General features: G+C 32.6%; 3 protein-coding genes across 3 annotated transcripts in view; 2 read left to right on the top strand and 1 right to left on the bottom strand.

Annotated features, from left to right (window-relative positions):
• Window positions 1–4,122, top strand: part of LOC107188761 (ras-like protein family member 10B) — a 37,497-nt gene extending 33,375 nt beyond the window's left edge. The window contains exon 5 of the mRNA XM_015577114.1: window positions 3,997–4,122. Coding sequence (XP_015432600.1) covers window positions 3,997–4,122 — 126 coding nt within the window. The remainder of the gene's footprint in view (window positions 1–3,996) is intronic.
• A 4,728-nt stretch (window positions 4,123–8,850) lies between these two features.
• LOC107188712 (probable citrate synthase 2, mitochondrial) lies at window positions 8,851–15,004 on the top strand. Its single transcript, XM_015577054.1, has 8 exons — window positions 8,851–8,955; window positions 9,702–9,914; window positions 10,642–10,980; window positions 11,858–12,063; window positions 12,262–12,394; window positions 13,385–13,576; window positions 13,892–13,993; window positions 14,795–15,004. The coding sequence occupies exons 1-8, from the start codon at window positions 8,851–8,853 to the stop codon at window positions 15,002–15,004; spliced, it is 1,500 nt and encodes a 499-aa protein (XP_015432540.1).
• Window positions 15,005–17,521: 2,517 nt separating this feature from the next.
• LOC107188782 (UDP-galactose translocator) lies at window positions 17,522–19,181 on the bottom strand. The gene is made up of 5 exons (XM_015577139.1): window positions 19,170–19,181; window positions 18,792–18,867; window positions 18,588–18,707; window positions 18,289–18,503; window positions 17,522–18,213 (listed from the first exon to the last, which is right to left on the bottom strand). Exons 2-5 carry the CDS (start codon window positions 18,808–18,810, stop codon window positions 17,566–17,568), a joined length of 1,002 nt encoding a protein of 333 aa, XP_015432625.1. The 5' UTR covers window positions 18,811–18,867; window positions 19,170–19,181; the 3' UTR covers window positions 17,522–17,565.
• Window positions 19,182–19,932: the final 751 nt, after the last annotated feature.

Genomic DNA, 19,932 nt, shown 5'->3' on the forward strand with positions numbered 1-19,932 from the left:
TGTTTGTTCTTTTAGAAACCTTGTCTCATACTCATGTACATTACTTCTGCTACTACATGCTCCTTGACTTTCTTTCATAACTTCAGCTTGACTGTCTTTTATAACTGCAATTTGATTCTTTTTTATATGAGATTTTTCATTACTCAATAAATCATTAAGTTTTTGATTAATCTGTTTTAAAAGTTCAGGTATATTCTCCTGTAAATCAGATCTTGTATTTGTCTTTTTATTATTAATGTAATCCATATTAACATTATTTAACTCTTTCACTGCAAGTAAATTTACTTTTGAGGAAATGTTCCTCAGACATTTATTAATAACTTCATATTTGCATTTGTTACGCTTGACATTGTTTTCTGATTCTGTTATATTGGTTCCTTCTACACGTGACCTTTTCATGGGTGAAATAAAATCCTCTGAACCACTGCTACAATCATGTAACAGAGTTTTGTGTTTATATTTTCTAAAACAAAACATGTATTCTTAACATTAAATTAGACTTAGAAAACAGAATTAAAAAACAAGAAACGTCAATTTATTATCATTAGATGGCAAATCTTTTTGCAGTCACATTTTATTACAATAATTTTCAAATACAGAAACTAATAAAAAATATCAGCTTCTTATAGATTAGAATAAGTGCACCATAACATAAAAGTATTATTAAACTTTCTTGTAAATTTTTGTTATCGTACTTTACAAATTTATAAATAACACAAACGTATGAAATTCACAGTTCGATTATTATAAAACTGAATTTCGTAATGACATTTAAAAGTACGTATATAATTTAAAGTCAGGGTAATATAAAAAGCGATTGTTATTGAAACGTAATAAATTTACAATTCTATGACTTGGAGTTGGAAGCCATCATGTTCAAAACAGAATAAATACTCAAAACTTTCATTAATAACTAACACGACTCTTGTGTCTCAAAAATCCTGCATTAACACTTTTATTTAAATGCACACAATTTAAACAAACGTACTTTATAAAAATACAGATAACTGTCTGGCGCTAAACAGCGCCAGCAGCTTTAGGGGGTACATAGAGGAGACTCTCCTCTATCGCAGTATGATGGTGTTGCGTATTCGCAACTGGTAATATTTAGAATCAAGCGCCATCTGTTCAGAATTTTAGGAATAAGTACATGTAACTACACTGTCATCTGTAGGCGCAGATTGAAATTAGGCGCGGCAAATATGAATTGTAGAACAGCGTAACTGAGGCAATGAATCAGGGTATTAGATAACTAATTATTGATTAAATGTCAAAATGATAACATTGATGACTAGAAATTACTCGTATTTGATATTTACTTTTGGTTGTCATGAGGAAACATTGCCAAGGTATTAAAAACGCTCGTTCCCCGTAATGATTAGACCCAATAGGAATAAAGTAAAATTATTTATTAATTCCTAATTGGATGTTAAATAATTGTATTTTGTTAAAAGCTGAAGGTACACGTTCTTTTTGTTCAACGAGGATTTTATTGCCATTTTGACTGCTTCTTAATCGAGTACTCAAACTGTTCGGACGTACTTTTCTAAATAGCGGAAAAGCACAAATAACTTTAATTTATTGTTAATTCAAGTTCATTGTTCATTTCATAATTTTGTTAACAAGTTCAAATACAAGTTCCTGAGTTTTATTTCATTTATCGAGTATTTATTGAAGCTATCTCGAGCAGAGCGTATCAGCACTCCACGGGGACCCGAACCCTGCCTAAATTCTCAATTACAAAATCTTTATAAAACGGCCACGCAACAATGGTATACCTAGTAGCGCCACTGCGCCACTTCGTGTCGGTTCCTTTGTGTGGTGTCCGAGGGTTATTAGAGCAGAGCACGAAATCCGTCCCCGATTTTGATTGGTGCCGCCACTTTTAGGCCAAAGGTGTTATGGCGGTGTAGCATAATGGTATGTATACCGACGAGCAAACTCGGCTTCCGCTAGGGGAAAAAGCGGCGTAGTATAAAAGTTTCTTACTACGTGGTCAATTTATTCCAGGTACTGAAATTAATGTTAATCGAATATTAATTTGGCATAAATTTCAGTAATTCCAAATACCAACAGGTAGTAGCCTGGTAGGAGGCCCTTCTCCTGCGTCAACTTTTTCCCCTAACGGAACGGAAGCCGAGTTTGCTCGCGAGGGTACAATGGCTGCGTTCAGAAGACAACCGTTGAGTCCATCGTTGCGAACTGATCAATGATCAGTTTTTATGTTCTGCTGAATAGCGTGATGTAGTGATGGGCACCATCGACTAAAAACTATCGACTAAGTCGATAGTAACCAACGACTACTTTCAGTCCACTAATTTTTTCAATCGTCGACTAATATGAGCCGCTTGAAGCAACTACTTCAGTCGATTAAATTTAGTCGCTTCAAGCGACTCGCTTGAACTATCGAGCTATTGATCGCTATTCACTGGATCTTGATTATTTTCTTCATGATGCAAACCAATTGCAATTTTTTCATATATTTTTTTATGCATTACCAAGATCTGTACAAATTATTCCTTATAACCTAATTGATTCACATAAAAAATTTAGAACAGTTAATTTTTTAAGTGCCAATAGTAAATAGCTTACAAAAAATCGAATATTAGTAATTGTTTAAAAAAACTTGTTTACCACTTATATTTTTGAAATTCTATCTATGAACTAATACATTTCTAGAAGGTAAATACACCAATGGTGCTGCAAAGTTGACGACATAATCTATACATAACCTATAAAGCAAAATTTCAGTCGACTACAAACTATCGACTAAATAGTCGATAGTATGTTGCGACTAAATAGTCATTATTCGATAGTTTAATTTAGTCGATGGTGCCCATCACTAGCGTGATGGTACCATCATAGTAGTGCTGACTCATTGTTTACAAAATATTATATTAAAAATTATGGATGCATCCGATATTACTCTAACAATTGGTTTTGAGTAGGAATTAGATTTAAATTTAATTAAAACGTTAGTTGATAACTTGAAGAAACCAATAAAGAACGATTTACAAGTAACAACTGAACACGGAGTTAGAGCGAGAATTGAAAATTATGTGGAAGAAATAATTCCGTTATATTCTAATAATTTATTTAAGGAACATTTTCGAATGTCCTACGGTTCAGGGACGACGCGTGGCGGAAGGATCCCCTGGCCACGGAGATTCCTTCCGCCCTGTGAGGTGTTCCAGCCTTAAGGCAGGTCAACACTTGTGCAAGAAACTTGATTTTAAATTTAAGTTTCTCGAAAACGAAGCTCTATACGAAAAAATGTTATTTTACATTTGTGATTTGTTTTTATACACTACACTACACTAATCTAAATATTGTGAACCTTGTTTTCTCAATAAAATTTTATATGCACACCGTCACGTTTCATAATAAAATATAATTTCCTCAAAAATGCAAAATTCTGTTAAATGCAATGAAATTATATTGTGAAATAGAGTTTCCTTTATTTTTAAATTCATGGTACGGTTGACCCTTCAATAAATAAGAAAAATTAATTTGTAATACCTTGTCATTACAATTTATGGTCCACTTTAGATATATAACTTCTATTGACAATACGTTATTATTGATCTACAGTAAATACGTCGAAAATCTGGCGAATTGTCATGACAAATACCCTACACATATAGTCGACATATACTGTTAATTAGTGGTACCATAAGTTGGGGTAACTTTGACTTACAATTAGTCACGGTAACTTTGTTCTGAAGTCAGAAAATGTTCATTTCCGATATTGCAACTCTGTAAATTGTTACATTAAGTTGGTTTTTACGTAAAAAATTCGTTCACGTAACATACCTGCAAAAGAGCTACAAAATCGAAAATGATCATTTTCTGACTTCACGACAAAGTTACTCTAAAATTACAGTGGCCTTTGTGGCATAAAATTCATCAACTTGCAGTTATAAAGTTTGTCCACATTACAAACTGACAAAATAAAATTCTTTTTAAATAGCATAATTATTTTATGCCTTCCAACAGGTCTTTCGAGAATTAATGAAAAGCATCCAAGCAGTCGAAGGCAGACCACCCTCACCCACGTCTGCACCCTCGCAACCCCTGCGATCACACTCCCACGACACTGGGGAAAAGTGTATTCTTCTCTGACATTGAAATCAAAGAATCAGCATACTCGACTTCTGCGACAATATTATCAGAAGAAACTGCTTTTTTTCTTATTGCGATGCAGGGTCGTAGTTAAATCAAGGGGAAAAGTGGAGCATAGACAACAGGAGGATTTTCTCAAGAAATTCGGATGATCCGTTATGTTGAAGCTGAACTTCACTGACGATCCTAAAGGGAGTACTCCCAGCACTTATTTTCCAGCTTATAAACCAAAGTGCAACCAATGAACCGTCTTTCTGGTTCATCGTATAAAACACAATTATTGTGATTATTCGAAATGAAAGGTGTGTTTATTTCTTATTACCGTAAATAATTATAGACTTAATATATTTTTGTCGTATCACAATCGTAATACTGAAAACAAATCAATGCCAATTAGAAGAAATATTTGTATGGTTATCGTGTTTCTGGTTAGAGATTATAATTTATTCACTTCTCGCAGAGGTAATCGTGATTGTTACAATTTTTCTCAAACACTTTTTATAGTTCACAAGCAACAGTATTAATAATGAATAATGAGATGTAAAACCGAATGTTCATTGCGAATTGAGAATTTCTGAACCTTACACACTTATTCACGAATATGACCCAACAAAACTGCTCATCGTATAATTTTAACATTGAATGATACAATCGTCTTGCACAATTACAATCGCTCGTTCGTGTGAAAAGTAACGAGCTGATTCGTATGTACTTCAAATTTACTGCCGTATCACTTTATATGTACGTACAATTTCGTTTACCGTTTTACTTTCATAATTCGCTCTGTAAATATATCGTGTAATTTTACCTTCTATACAGGGTGACGTATTTTACTCTATAAAAATGATTATGTATTTCGAATATATCAATTTGAATACATACGCCTGTGGAAATTTTTTCCGAAAAATTTTACTGATTTTGTCTAAAGTTTTTTCATTTTATACACATTTAGTTTTCTTTAATCAAATATATGACATTAACGGCAAACTAATTTATGGGTTAAAATCACAGTTCTGTACTTATAGTTCGTAAAAAAAAAAAGTAATGAGACTGTAAAGGAAAAGCGGTATATAGGACAATATACGTAATGAAAATACATTAGAAATTTCATTTAAACTTTAAGAGCGATGTAGTATTCCATTTTGATGTCCTAATTTATTTATAGTTTATTGTTAAAATATCATTCTAGTGTAGGATCTTCGATGTCTGGTGATCATTTGCACAACTGTAATAACGTTGCATAATTTCACTTGAATATTTACCAAGTAAAGAATGTTACAAACTATCTACGCACAAAAGAACCTAGCTTTTGACCTGACAAGAGATATAATTCTCAACAGAAACTACAAAGAAACAGTATTAATTTATAAACGATTCTTCCAAAATCAGCGACACTTCCCTATTCATGCATTGAAGTCACCTACCCAACGTTCACATTAATAAGTACACAAGATTCTTAACCCTGTTACGGTCCTCAGTCCAGCTATATGTTCGAAATAATTATGAGGAACGAGAAACGCAGAGATCAGTAACAGTTTCCTTACACAAGACACGAAGCTAACAACATTTCTGAAGAGACGAGATTAAAATTAAGTCGTAACAGCGTTCAAGAAATAAAAATCTGATTGAGTTGAAATAGACCCAATGACCGATAGCAGGGTTAATGTTATCATACGATAAAAATGAAAATATCTTTTGAATTATTCTAAATTTACCGTCACGTTACTTTTTACGTACCTTACAAGAAATAGAAGGTATTCGTACAAATACAAACAAAATTCCGTTCTCATTCGTTCCGTTATTCGTGATATATTACCCATTTGTATACATTATTTATGTTCATTGTTTTGGTATTCTACTTCAAGTATGCGAAGCAATTGTACACCTTTTTCGTTTATTTTCCAGCAATGCATTCGGCCTAATAATACTGGTAATAAAATAATAAAAATATATATATAATAACTATAATAATAATAGCGAACAAATAAATGTAATAATAGCGTGTTATTGAGAGTTACCTCAGATCAAGCAATAGCGTATAAATATACATACATATATTTTACTATACTGTTAAGGAATTAATCAATAGTCTGTAAGTGTAGCTGTTGATATTATGAAACATTGTACATGTGCACTATCGGCTACGAGGTACAAAAAGGGCGACCGTTTATGTTGAATCCATTGAATATATTAATTAAGAAGATGTGTACTAATAATACGAATTTTAATTATAACCATTAACAATTACGTGCTGCAGCTGTCTCCTTGGCATTATTACAGATATAGATTATTTTTCATGCAACCTGAAAATTATCTATTATTTTTAGTAAACTTTCTACAGGTTAAGAGTTTTTTTGCCATGTAAAACTTACGAACAATGTAACATTTATAGTTAACATTGTTAAGTTGTGGAAACACTTAAATCTCTTTAACTTTCAAAAGGCTTAGAAAAATCAGTAAGAAAATCAAATATTACGTTTATTTATACACTCTATTTCTGTAATTCTAAACTGTTAAATATGAAATTATGTCATTAGCGTCCTAACATAGCCGGTTGTGAACAAATGCGTATGCATGTCTATAACGTGTACGTTACGGTTGTTATTGTTTATACCTATTTTAAGCGAAAGGCAATATTTTCGGCATAATAACTCTACTCCCATCTATGTTGACAGAGTAGAGGTCAAGCAATGGATTGTTGAACGATTCTCTGACGAATTTTCTGTTAAACCGATTCGACGCAATAACCGACCGTTTGTTTCTTCCATAAAATCGTTGTGTTATTGCACACGTAGGTGATGCAAAAATATACGTAAATGTTGAATATAGCGTAAATCGGGATTAGAGCGTAATTACGTAATATATACAAACATGTGTTCGTTGGGAAATCTTTGTACCGAAATAGGTAGAATCTAGTAAGTGCTAACTTTCGACGCGATTTGTACAGCTATCGAGTGTCGAGTAAGCGTCGTTTTACATACAAAATGGTACTATCCATTATTTTGTATGCAGAAATAACGCAATAATAATAAAAAAAAACGAAACGACGTATAGATTGTTCTGTGTACCTTATTTAAACCACTGCTTCTGTTTCGACAATATAACAAAGTGAAACTAAACTCGTAGGTTGGTAACCATTTCGTTAATACCGATTACGTACTTATTAACAAAGATGGGCAAATTCATTGTCTAGATAAAAAATTTCGAATAACGAATAAAAGATAAAAAAAAGTATTTCGTCATTTTTAATTGTTTAAACGTGGAATTTTCAATTTTTATAATAAAATAATCCTTCTTTATGAATGAATCGACATTTGTCGAAGAAGTATTTAATCTCATTAACTGTTTAAAGCTCAGAACGACACCCGTAGATACTGCTGCTTTTCACTGTGTATTATTCGAACAAAATTCTGCCCAACTCTGCTTATTAATAATCTCGAAAAGAAAAATAGGATTAGGAGTGTTAAAAAGAATATTCAAATATGCTTTTACCAGTCAACCAAACCTGCAAAGCCAAATTTTGTCCAATGCCTGTTATAAAGTTATGGCTACAAGTTTTATGCAAGATTTGCTATGAACACCTTGCGCACACATTGGCAGCAACATATGCAGTAAGTTGGCTTGCGCAAACCTTGTTCTGGTTTTGCCCTCAATTTGACATACGTCATATTGCCAAGCTATTTTGCCAATTTGCTTTACCATTTTGTCAGCTCAAGTCAAATGCAGAAACAAATGGCTATGGTTTTTTAGACAACTTTTGTCATTTATTGCTGGCAATTTGTTCGAAACTCGTACATAACTGGTTATTAGGGTTGTACTTAGACTTCATTTTAATTATCGACACGTGGTGCACTTTACGAATGGTTGATAGTTCACCGTGTATTTTGTCAACTTTTGGATATACAAAAATGGAGACGTGTCGTCGTCATAATTACCTTAATTATTTTCATCTCGGCACTATTTAAAACTTTTATTGCAATTGTTCATTCTCTCATCTGTAAGAAGTAATGACTAAATTGAGCAACTGCACGTGCAAGTTGCGTGACGCAACAATAAAACGCAACTTGTTCACAAGGGAACTTCCGAAAATCAAAAAATGCCAACTTGTTTTTAAAACTTGCAGGTTTGTAAGGGACCACAATAAAAGTATCGAGCAATTTTTTTCGCTACCTTTTATTCTACAGAGTGAAAACATCCCTTAAAGGTTAATGTGTGTCTTTCTAATTTCTTGAATATCTAGAAAACTATGATAGTTGTACAAAAACTGTTACAGTTAAATTTAGTGGCGTGTTATGCTGTATAAAACTGTGCATTAAAATTGTTAAAATATTGTTTATTTATTTAAACAATAAATTCAGTGATTTATATTAACAACAATTATCTATAAAAATTAGTGTCAACATTATTTAAACATTCTTAAAAAAATTTACGGAAAAAAGGATATTTGTAATGTCATATTCGAGGAGACAGTCAAAGGAACAAAAGAAAATCTTCACATGGATATGTCAAAAGTCTCATCATGATTTGATTTTGCCCATTTTCTCTAGGAGCCGAGCAATGCCTAAATTTTATGCTTTATTTTTCACAAATACTGAAGTAAAAATAGAAATAAAAATGTGATTATACCGGTTCAAATTTAATACACGATATAATGTTTCGTTTCTGTGGAAATTTTAAGGATCCATCTTTGAAAGCTGCCCCTTCCACGTATTGATATATCGCAGAAAAATGTGCCGGATTTGGGGAGGATGGACGAACACGCAGACGTTGATTGTAATGTGTACGCGGCAGAGCAGCAATAGTAATTTCGGAGGACGGCGACATGTATTGACGGTTGGAATCAATTTACCGATGTACGAGGTTACTCGCAGCCAATTTGATTTTCGAAATCATAACCAAAACTGATAAAAGCAATTTATACTTTTATTTGAAACTCACTTTAATTGTTACTTTTGTTTAAAATGAAAGTATGACAATTTCAAATTCTCAACTCTCGTTGTCCACGAAAAAGTATTTCGCAATTTATAAAACATTTACAAAATTAAATGTCGCAATCTATGTCATGTAAAACAGTGATCAAATGTCCTACGAATTTCCTTTAAAGTTACATTCTCCTACTAACTTTTCTCACATTGAACAATTTATGTGTATGCAGGAAAATTCCTATTTATTAGATGAAGCTGGATCACTTCTAGAAAAAACTAAACGTACTATCATTGAGAATAATTTCTTTTAATAAAATTTAAAAATTGCAACTTTGAATAAAGTCTGATCTATTTGTCGAAACAAAATTTGGAGACTAGTTAAAATGAATATACTGCAGTTTATTATATAGCAAATATTTCTTATTTTATTTACGATTAAATCAGTGACGGATACAGTTAGTACTTAATATACTTAATTTCATTATAAAAAAGTTATATTATTGTTTTACAGAAAGTACGTATGTATTAGTATATAATACTTCTATCGCGCTATAATTCTTTTGGTGAGAATAGAATGTTACGTATATGTTTATAAAGGCTATGCCTTCAAAATGACAAATACTGCTAAACAATGTAAGAATTCATGAAATTAAGGTAAGCAGAACGAGAAATACTCCCAGTATAAGCACAAATTTGAAGGAAGCCCTTTGGGAAAAGATTCCCGTTCACTACGACCTATTACGGAATTTTCGCGAACGGTACGGCTCCACCGTAGTCAGTCACGTCACCGTGGAAAACATATACCAGGGATTGAATGGCGTGAACACTATGGTTAGAGAAACATCAGAAACTGATCCAAAACATGGTGTAAGTGTCACTGTTGCAAATATAATTTGTAATACAATTTAAAAGAGAAATAGCACATTTAATAAACGTATTATTTAATAATTATTGGACTCTATATTTAATTCATTCATGCAACACACAAATGTACAAACGTCAGTGAAAAAGAAATATTTATAAACAGTCATTTTTGAAGATTGTAAAAAATTAGCGTTAATAAATATCAGTCGACTTTAGATTAGATATTGTATATAACTGATTAATTTTATTTACGTCTTCCTGTTAAAAAAAAAAACGATGGATCATATATCAATATAATAAACAAACACATTGTACGTAAAATTACAATTTATCGTAATAATTTATTAAATTTCACTCACTCTAACGATCTTGAAACGATTGATCGGTCAAGTAAAACGCATGATTAACCCTCTGTAGGCAAAAATATTTTTTCACAATCCGTACGCAAATTGGGTTGTTTATGTCCAAGCCAATTTTTTTACTGTTTCAGCCTTTCCTAAAAAATCTGAAAGAATTCTAGAATATATTCATATCCAAATCTTTACTACATTATACAATCGTTCGTCAAGTCAAATGTTTAAAACTTTTTTCAATAAAAATAAACATTCGGAGGAAAGTTCAGAAAAAAGGGGAATTCGCTTGGGTGGTCAACGATCCACATTGTCTAAGGAAAGATTAATTTGTAGTATAGAGGAAATTCTCCGAAAATAATTATATTGTTTTCCTACAGATCAAGTATAGGGGATTGACGCTACCGGAAGTTGTTACTCTTTTACCGCGTCAAGGGAAGTCGCCCAGCGCGGAAGCTGTATTTTGGTTGTTACTTACCGGCGACGTTCCAACACAGGAACAAACCGCCTCGTTAATCGCTGACTGGTCGGTACGACGTCAAAGAAGGAAATATTGGTGGTCCGGGCCAGGTGGTGGAATTGTTGGTTCCGTTCTTCAAACTCTTCCGAAAACAACTACACCTCTGGGAAAATTATCAGTGGCCCTCGCGATCTTCGACTCCACCAAACATCTGAAAGAGGCATTGAAAAATCGAGCTTCGAGTCATACATACTGGGAAGTAAGTGGAGGAACAACGAGTATATTAAAATGCTGTCATGAACCAATATGTTTAAAATTCCTCTAGGAGTTATAAGTAGGAATTTCTTTTTTCAAGGCCTCTCAGATGCTATAAAATAGTGCCAGTACTTACAGACACCATATTTAGCTATTTGAATAAACAAATAAAAAACATCATTTTTGAACAGTCTTCAAATACCTACGATAAAAGTCGCATCAAACAAAATACGATAACATAATTCAGGATTTAAAGGGCTAAAGATGAAAGAGCCTTATGACTATTTTCCACCTTGATGTATTTTGGATGTATGTAAAAGTAATGACTGTTTGTCTGTTGAAAATATTGGTAATTATTTGGAAGTGTGACTTCCTCACTGGTTTCAAAGACCTTGAAATATGTTGTCAAGGTCATCATTCTGAATAATTTTTCCCTATACACTGTTACAGCGAGTTTACTTATTCATATCTAAAAAAGATAGAAAAAAGTTTCTTCGTCGTGTGTGTACTTTTGTGTCGTAGGATTTTGGGTGCGTGGTTAACACTGGATAGTGTGCGGTGGAATGTTGGTTGCGTGGTAGCGTTGGCTACGTGCTGCGATTGGCAGCCAACGCTACCGCGGGAACTCGGCTGGCAGACTCGCGCTCTGATTGGTCGGGGTTTTTCGTTAATATCTCGTTAACAAAGCATCAGATAACATTTTTGCTACGGAAGAACTTGTTTCAAATTACCTCACGAGTCTTCCATTTCCGGGTCCTCCCACATTTTTGTTACACCCTGTATAAGACATAATACTATAATTTAGTACTAGTACTTACTTATATTAGGAGGATAGTTTAAATACAGTTGACATTTATAGATCCGATTATTTTTGTTTTAAGTACACGTATGAGGATAGTATGGAATTGATTGCCACGTTGCCGGCAATAGTCGGGCTGATCGCAAAAGGTAGCGGATTAAAAGAAGTGAAAGAAGACGGTGACTGGGTACAGTTTCTAATGGAATGTTTAAGCGACGCATACGGCATTTCGGAAAGTCAGAAGAAGTCAATGACGGACTTTCTCCGATTATATGTTACTTTGAATGCGTAAGTAATTTACATTTTCCTTGTCTTTGCATACACCGTAATTCCCAGTATTGAAACACTAGTCTTTAATTTAAACATTTATATATTCCCATTTAAATTTTTTATCTTAATGTATTGAGTCATGTATAGATTTTAAAAAGACGTTTATTTATTACATACAATTTCTAGAAATGATTGTACAAAATTTTATTTTTCTAGGGACGAAGATGGAGGTTCTCCTGCTGTTCATGTAACAGAAATACTTGGAGCCACTCAATTGGCTGTTAACCATGCTCTAGCTGCTGGGGTTTTGGCATACGCTGACGAACCAAGAAGCGGTACTATGGCACAAGTAAATTAAATAATTTCAGATGAACTTATCAATTGACAAAAGTTAGATGTTATAATTGTAAATATTAGATTATCTCATAAATTCTTGTCGAATTCCATACCGAAATATACATAGATCAATATTTCAACATACACCTTTCAATTTTATGAAAAGTGTAATAATCTTCGCCCTCCACAATTTCTTTCCAGTTTTTTTTATACAGCCACTACGCTATAACTATAATGTTCATTTGGACTTTTATTAAAATATGTCTCAATCCTATTTTTCAATTTGCTGACATTTTCGTGTTTTTTTATCAACTAAAAAATATTGCATATTTAAAATGTTAATACTAATTTACAGATCAAGATAAGATCATGTATCTCATAGATCAAGATAAGATTCTGCTATACATAACAGATTGTCGTGTAAGAATGGTTTCTAAGACCGCCAGTGAGCAGACTTGGTTCTACTCAATTTTAAACATTGTTTTTCTAAAATTATTCTGTAGTCTTCTTTATTTTATATTATGAATGTTATTCCTTGTTAATAATCTACATCTTAAAATGCACAAATTCGTTTGATTTGATACTTACATTAATTACAATATTTTTAGAAATACAGTTTACATTTAACAATTTTTGCAAGAATCCATTATAAAAACATATTTATAACTTTTGTCAACAAAACATTTTTTACAAGTAAACAAAAGTATTTAATTTTCATAAGGAACGATTCGTTATTCCTTCTTGTACATTAATTATAGCAATGCGGATATAATTCATGACACTTATAATTTCGTATACCAGCTAATTTCCGTATTTTTTATGCGCTTACGTTTCATTACCATTCTGCAATAAGTTTTACAATAATAGAAATTTGTTAACCCTTACGAATGAAGTTGGAATAAATTGTGAATAATTTGTAAACACCAATAAGTTTTGTCCGTGGGCACTTTAAGAAATTATGCTTGCATTTAGTATGCATCTAATTTTTACTTCAATCACACAGTATATGGAATTTCAATCGAAGATACAAGGCCTTCTTGGTCGAGAATCAAAAGAGGAGAATATAAAGAATTATGTGACTCTGATCGCTAAAGATAAATTAATTGGATGTAAAGAAACAGACATTTCTGATCCACGATACACCGCGTTGTCGCATTATATCACGGAAAATTTACCAGACAATTCCGATGTAAAGGTATACACAGAAAATTTTATATATTACATATTTATTTTTTAAACTGTTGAAAATAATAGAGTTGCTGTTCCCATGGAAGTAATAACGACATAATTACATCTTCCTATTTAAATTAAAGCATTATTTCTCTGTATACTGTTTTCAAATAATACGCAGAAATTCAGAAATACATGTATGTGTTAATTTTTTTTGTTAAAGATTATTTACTTTTTACATGTTACAAAAAAATTATTCATTTGACGCTTAGAATTCAATTGTCAGATCAAGAGATGCAAATAATTTGATGGCATAAATTTATTTCCTTAATGTTTTTAGCTGTCTCGAGCAATTACACGAATACTAACTACAATGATGAAAACTACAAAAGGAAGGACACTTCATCCTGATCAGACAACAATTGCAGCACCAGTTTTCCAGGTATTGAAAAAGTTTTGTTTGGTCAATAACTTTTAATACAAATTTTCTATGTAGTAAAATTTGTACTATTAAAACATTTGTAATTCGCGTATTCTACTAATCGAACGTTCAATAGAGTAAACGATCTTGCACTGAACAAATTACGTACGTGACTACTCATATGTATCTTATTCAAACATTCTTTTACAATCATTGAAGTTGATTCTAATCATATAAGTTCAAATATTAATCACATAAAACAATGTACCTAGTACATTACAATTGACCATGTGCCCATTTATATGTAAAATGACGTAAAGCCAAATCATGTAGTCTGAATTTCGGAAAATAAGCACAGGACCTGAGAACTACATGAAATTATTAATTACAAATAACTGTACCGTCATTGAATGAATGAGTTTTGAACAACTGTCAGCTGAAAATTTCCCCAAAATTACCTTCATTTCATTGTTCTGGCACACCGACTCCTGTTTTACCTAGACGATGCAATTAACCGGGTAACACACATTACTTGCAAATAACTAAGAATATGCAAAACACGAAATACGAGATAGTTAATACCTATTGCCTAATGAACTCCTTTAATTTAATCGAATTTAATTACTTGTATCGAGATTCAATGGTAATTTCATTGTTCATGTTTAACGAAACCAAAATTTCAGGTCCTAGATAAATGGAAGGCCCTGTTAAAAGTAACAATAAAATAATTAAATTCAATGAACACATCGTGAAACTTTCTTTCCATAAACATTGTACTTAAGTAATCAAATGTTTTCTAACATGAATTTTTCTTCGTTCTAGTCCTACGGATTGAACGACATGAAATTCAATCAACTGTTATTGTGCATATCAAGAGCATTGGGTGCAGTCGCGTCTATAATTTGGGCACGAGCTGTTAACACATCTGTTGAGCATCCAGCTTCGAAATGCACTTACAGTTATCTGGAATCTATTCAAGGAACGTATCGAAAACGTACACGTGGTAAACACGTCAAAAACACGCGGCCGTAATTAAGTATTGTTCTATCAGACGACGTCATTTTAATAATGCTGTATTGACTCCTGCTTCGCAGTGACTAGTTCGCACACCTGGTCGCAACTGGCAAATATAAATGAAGCACTGTATCATGGCATTTGTTCATACATTTGTACAAAACTTCGTGCGTATGAATTCAAATATGCCGTCTCTATGCGAATAAGTGTTTCCTCTGGTCCTTTATAAAGTCATTGTAATATTTATTCTGAAAATGAAAATTTCGTACAAATAATAAATACTATCTCTCCAATCCTGACCTGTTGAACTATTTTATTTTAGATTTTATCACTTCATTTTGAATTTTTTTTTTTAATGAATTAACAGATTCCTTGCAGTTAACTTGGAATCAAAATAAAAGTAAAAAGACAAAGTCATGAAGTTCTCAGGTTCTTTTGAGATTAATGACAGTTTTATGAGGTGACAGCGGAGATGAAGCTCTGCCCAGCGAAACCTCGGCGAGTAAGATGTTATCTGATATTCTATAAGCCGCCGTCGACCGATGCTCGGGATACAATGTAACACATAGAACGAATCGCCCATGAATAATAAAAATTTTAACTTTTACTCCTTTCAGTGTACTTTCTTAAAAATATTTTGAATAAATGTAGGAGATTCTCCTGATGAAAATAAACCCGCGTTCAATACCGGAAATAAATTTTTCCAAATGGTAGGAAGCTCTTTTCTTACGCCACTTTTTCCCCTAGCGGAAGCAGAGTCTGCTCGTGAGGGTACATACATTGAAAGATCACTATTTATTAAAATTTAATTTAATTAAGTACGATACAAATGTAAAGATATATTCCACTTGGAATATCAAACATTGGATACAAATGCACAGTTGTATTTTCAATTGAAAATATGAACATTGTACAAAAATATATAGTTTAAGGAAACACAACTATTTCCCATATGTATATATGTGCCTTAATCGGTATTATTCAGATACACATAATTATCTGTGAATATATTTAAATCTATAATATATATTTTAATTACATACGCATATATGTATGTATGTAATAAGTCTCATAGTTTAGTATAAAAATGTGCTTATACATATACTTAGCAACCAACCTCTGTATGAAATATAACAATTCATTGAAATATGTATTCAATACAGGGTGGGCCAGAAATCGTAGTACATCCGGCACTGGGTGCTTCTACGTAAAAAAAGAAGAAAATATGTTGGTATAACATTTTCTCATTCGGGGCTCCGTTTTCGAGAAAATCGACTTTAAAGTTTGTTCAACTGGCAAACGATTTAGTACAATTTGTTTGTTGTGTATTCCACTACTGTGGTTGTCTCTGTCCGGGACAGTGTTTGGAAGCATTGCCAACGATGGAAAAGTGTCTACATATATGGACATGTGGATACACAGTTCGGTTTACGATAAGATATTGAGGAATTCGAAAAATTAAAAAACGATAACAGTTTACACTGCTTATTTCAGATATCATTAATTCGTCGAGCAAACTTATGTATACAGGAACGAGGAGGAAATTTTCAACAATACTTAAAATAGTGTACTGTATTGTAGTATTCTAATAGTAAGTATTAAAAAAGAATAATCTATTTATCAAATTATCCACACAATCATCAATGTTTGTAAACACTGTTTCGGACAGAGACAACCGCAGTAGTGGAATACACGACAAGCAAAATATACTAAATTGTTTACAAGTTGAACAAATTTTAAAGTCGATTTTCTCGAAAACGGAGCCCCAGATGAGAAAATGTTATACCAAAATATTTTCTTCTTTTCTAACGTAGAAACACCCCCTGCCCAGATGTACTACGATTTCCAGCCCACCCTGTATATTTGCGCAGATACCTATTACGGACTAACTTCGATTTACACTTTCATGAAATAACGTATCTATTACAAAATATACTTTTATTATCAATGAAAAAACTAATTTAAATAATCATGAACGAATATAATAAAATACTGATAAAGTAAGTAATATGCTGTCGATATTAATGAGTTAGCTGTTTGTTAATTGCTTTGCTAGTAATTCGTACGGCAGTGTACGCTATAGCTCGTCCGAGGAATAGTGTAGCAATAAAATAATTAATATAATAAAGTAGGGAAAATGAAAATACAAATGCTCTTAAACACTATTCAATTCTTAACACTTTGCTAAGGGAACATATCAAATTACACTGTTCATTGACATAATTATGTGAATTACTAGCTGTACTTGTCAACACCAAAACGTTTTTTCATAAAAAAAATGTATGAATGTATATTTCAAAATCTTAATTTTTCAGTAACTTTTAAAAAGAAAGTTGATACTCTACATTAGCGTTCGTTAGCGAAGTGTTGAGATTTTCATTCAATAGTATTTACGATATTTAGCCTCTAACCGAACTAAACGGTAACTGTTTAATTGGTTACTGAACCGTGTTGTACACTTTAAGCCATTATATGATCAACATCACTGCTTCTTAAAATCACTTCTAAGAAGACATTTTTAAATACTATTGCTCGGCCGAATAATACACTATTCTTCTACGTGAATATGGTGAAATATATCAGACTCTATCATTTAAAGCATGTTTGTCAACGAATGTTGCTTTTGGTTGGTGCCCATACAGAAAAATTGAACAGATTACTAACATAGCACCTAATGAAAATTGAAAAGTTAAATTAAAATTAAAAAGATATATGGAAGCTATGCATGAAATGATAATAGCTAAAGATGTGGCAAAACCCTTAAGTATATTATCAGCATACTTAACTACCATAGCAACAATAAGACCTCCTCCTGCTTGAAGAACAACTAAATACAAAACAAATAAATCATAGCCAAAAAAGAAACCTTGTTTTTGTAATACTTGACCATCATTTATAAGGCATGTAATTAATCCAAAAGGTAGTGATAATAAACTTAACTGTACATTTCTCATCCATACTGATACATCTGAGCCTTTGAGTATTTTTTCAAAATATATACCAGCAAATCCTGATAAAAAACATGCACTCAATGCAGCTGAGAATCCAATTACACGATTCTGTTCTATACCAGATGGTAAAGTAGTTTTTGAGTTCTGAGCTAATTGTACTAATACTACACCTATGACTAATAATATTAAAGCTCCCCACTGAGTGTTCCTTAAGGACCTTCGCAGTATTACAACTGCAAAAAATGCTGTTGTCAAAATTTTTAGTTGGTATGTCACCTGAAAAGTAACATATGTATTTAACAATATATTTATAATATTCAAAGACAAAGATTATGAGATAACAATTTATACCTGATGAGTTGCTGCATCTAAATTGGATGCTGACACATAAAGAAGATTATTTTGTATAATATATAAAAGCGATGGCACACACACCTTCAAAGTGTCAATAGGTTGTTTAATAATATTCAAATATAGAGAATTACAAAATTTTACAAAGTTTCCTTCTTCATAAAAAACTAACACCAAACATGTTAAAAGTTTAACAATCTCTGCCATAAAAACAGCTATAAAAATATTAAAAAGTTTGAAAATAAAACTATCATGCATATCTTGTAGGTGTCAAATTTATTAAAATATAACATAAATACCTGTTGACGACAGGAACATATCACCTGATCTGATACGTGCATATCGCATACTAAGGCCGACCAAAGCATTTTGCAATGTAAGAGTAATTAAACTGATATATTTTAATGTATCACCACTTCCTACAAAGACAATTTCAGAAACAGGCATTATGTGAATATGACACTTTATCAATAAAGAACAGAAGTATGTAGTTATACACTCACTTTGCTGAGATTTTATCATAGTGTCAATACTTTTTACAGATAAATGTTTAATAGAAAAATGAATGGATCACCTTATCTGTCAAATAAAACATTTATAAATAAAATTATTTTCACGAAATCTTATATTTATTGTGAATATTAAATATTTATAGTACATAAAAACATGAGAAAAATGAGAACATAAAAAATTGAATAGTCATAATTTTTTCTATAATCTTCATAAGAAAATAAATTTCTACTTGAGTTAGTGTTTGAAAATAAAAAATTTGCATAAATATTCGCAGTCTATTAACTACACAGTATTCATTATTCACTTTTTATTTAAAATTAAACTTAAAAGTTAGTATCTTTCTAAAAAACTAGAAAGAGTTTTCATACCTTACCATCTTGTGCATTTTCATTTAATAAAATGTAAAATACAGACACAGAAATGTACACGTTGACATTTCCCTTCACTTGTTACCTGCTGTTTCGACGGATTACTACCGCAGACTCTGTAGCTGCGGTGCAGAGGGCGCAGACAAGCTCGCAGCTCGCAGCCGCACGCAGCTAGGGGAGCTATGGTCTGTTTTTCGAAAGATGATGCCTGAGAGGTTGGCCTGCCTCGGCGCGTGGCCTGGCGGAGATCCAACGCGAGCTGCGTATTTCGTGCGACGTTGCACGGTCTCAATGCCACTGTGTGTTTCTTTCCATCCTCCGGCACTTCGGCACGCGAGCCTCTCGCTTAGACGCTCGGCAAACCAACTTCCTTCTTTACCCTGCGATTTCCACGTGTAGCGTTTAATAACCTACGTGTTAATTTAATCTCCTTTTAATATGTTGCTCAATATTTGGGTACAATACATTCTTTTAAAAGAAATAAACTTTTTCTTATTCATGTATCTTAACTTTTGACGTGTGAAAACGTTCAGCGTCTCGTCAACATTCTCCGCCATTTCCAGACAATGGATGATTGACGGACGCGTGCCGAACGCAGTCCCCACTCCTTGAGATTGTAGGTAGGTCCTTCCCGAGAGGTTTGTAATACGTGTGATAGAGACAGACGACCGTAGGCGAGGACTCACGTCGACGGTCGCACGTCATTGGCCAAGATGCGAGGAGTGAGAGAGACACAAACCAGTTTTCGCAACACCGCGAAAAC

The sequence above is a fragment of the Dufourea novaeangliae genome, unplaced genomic scaffold (assembly GCF_001272555.1).
Source record: "Dufourea novaeangliae isolate 0120121106 unplaced genomic scaffold, ASM127255v1 scaffold108, whole genome shotgun sequence".
Classification (NCBI taxonomy): domain Eukaryota; kingdom Metazoa; phylum Arthropoda; class Insecta; order Hymenoptera; family Halictidae; genus Dufourea; species Dufourea novaeangliae.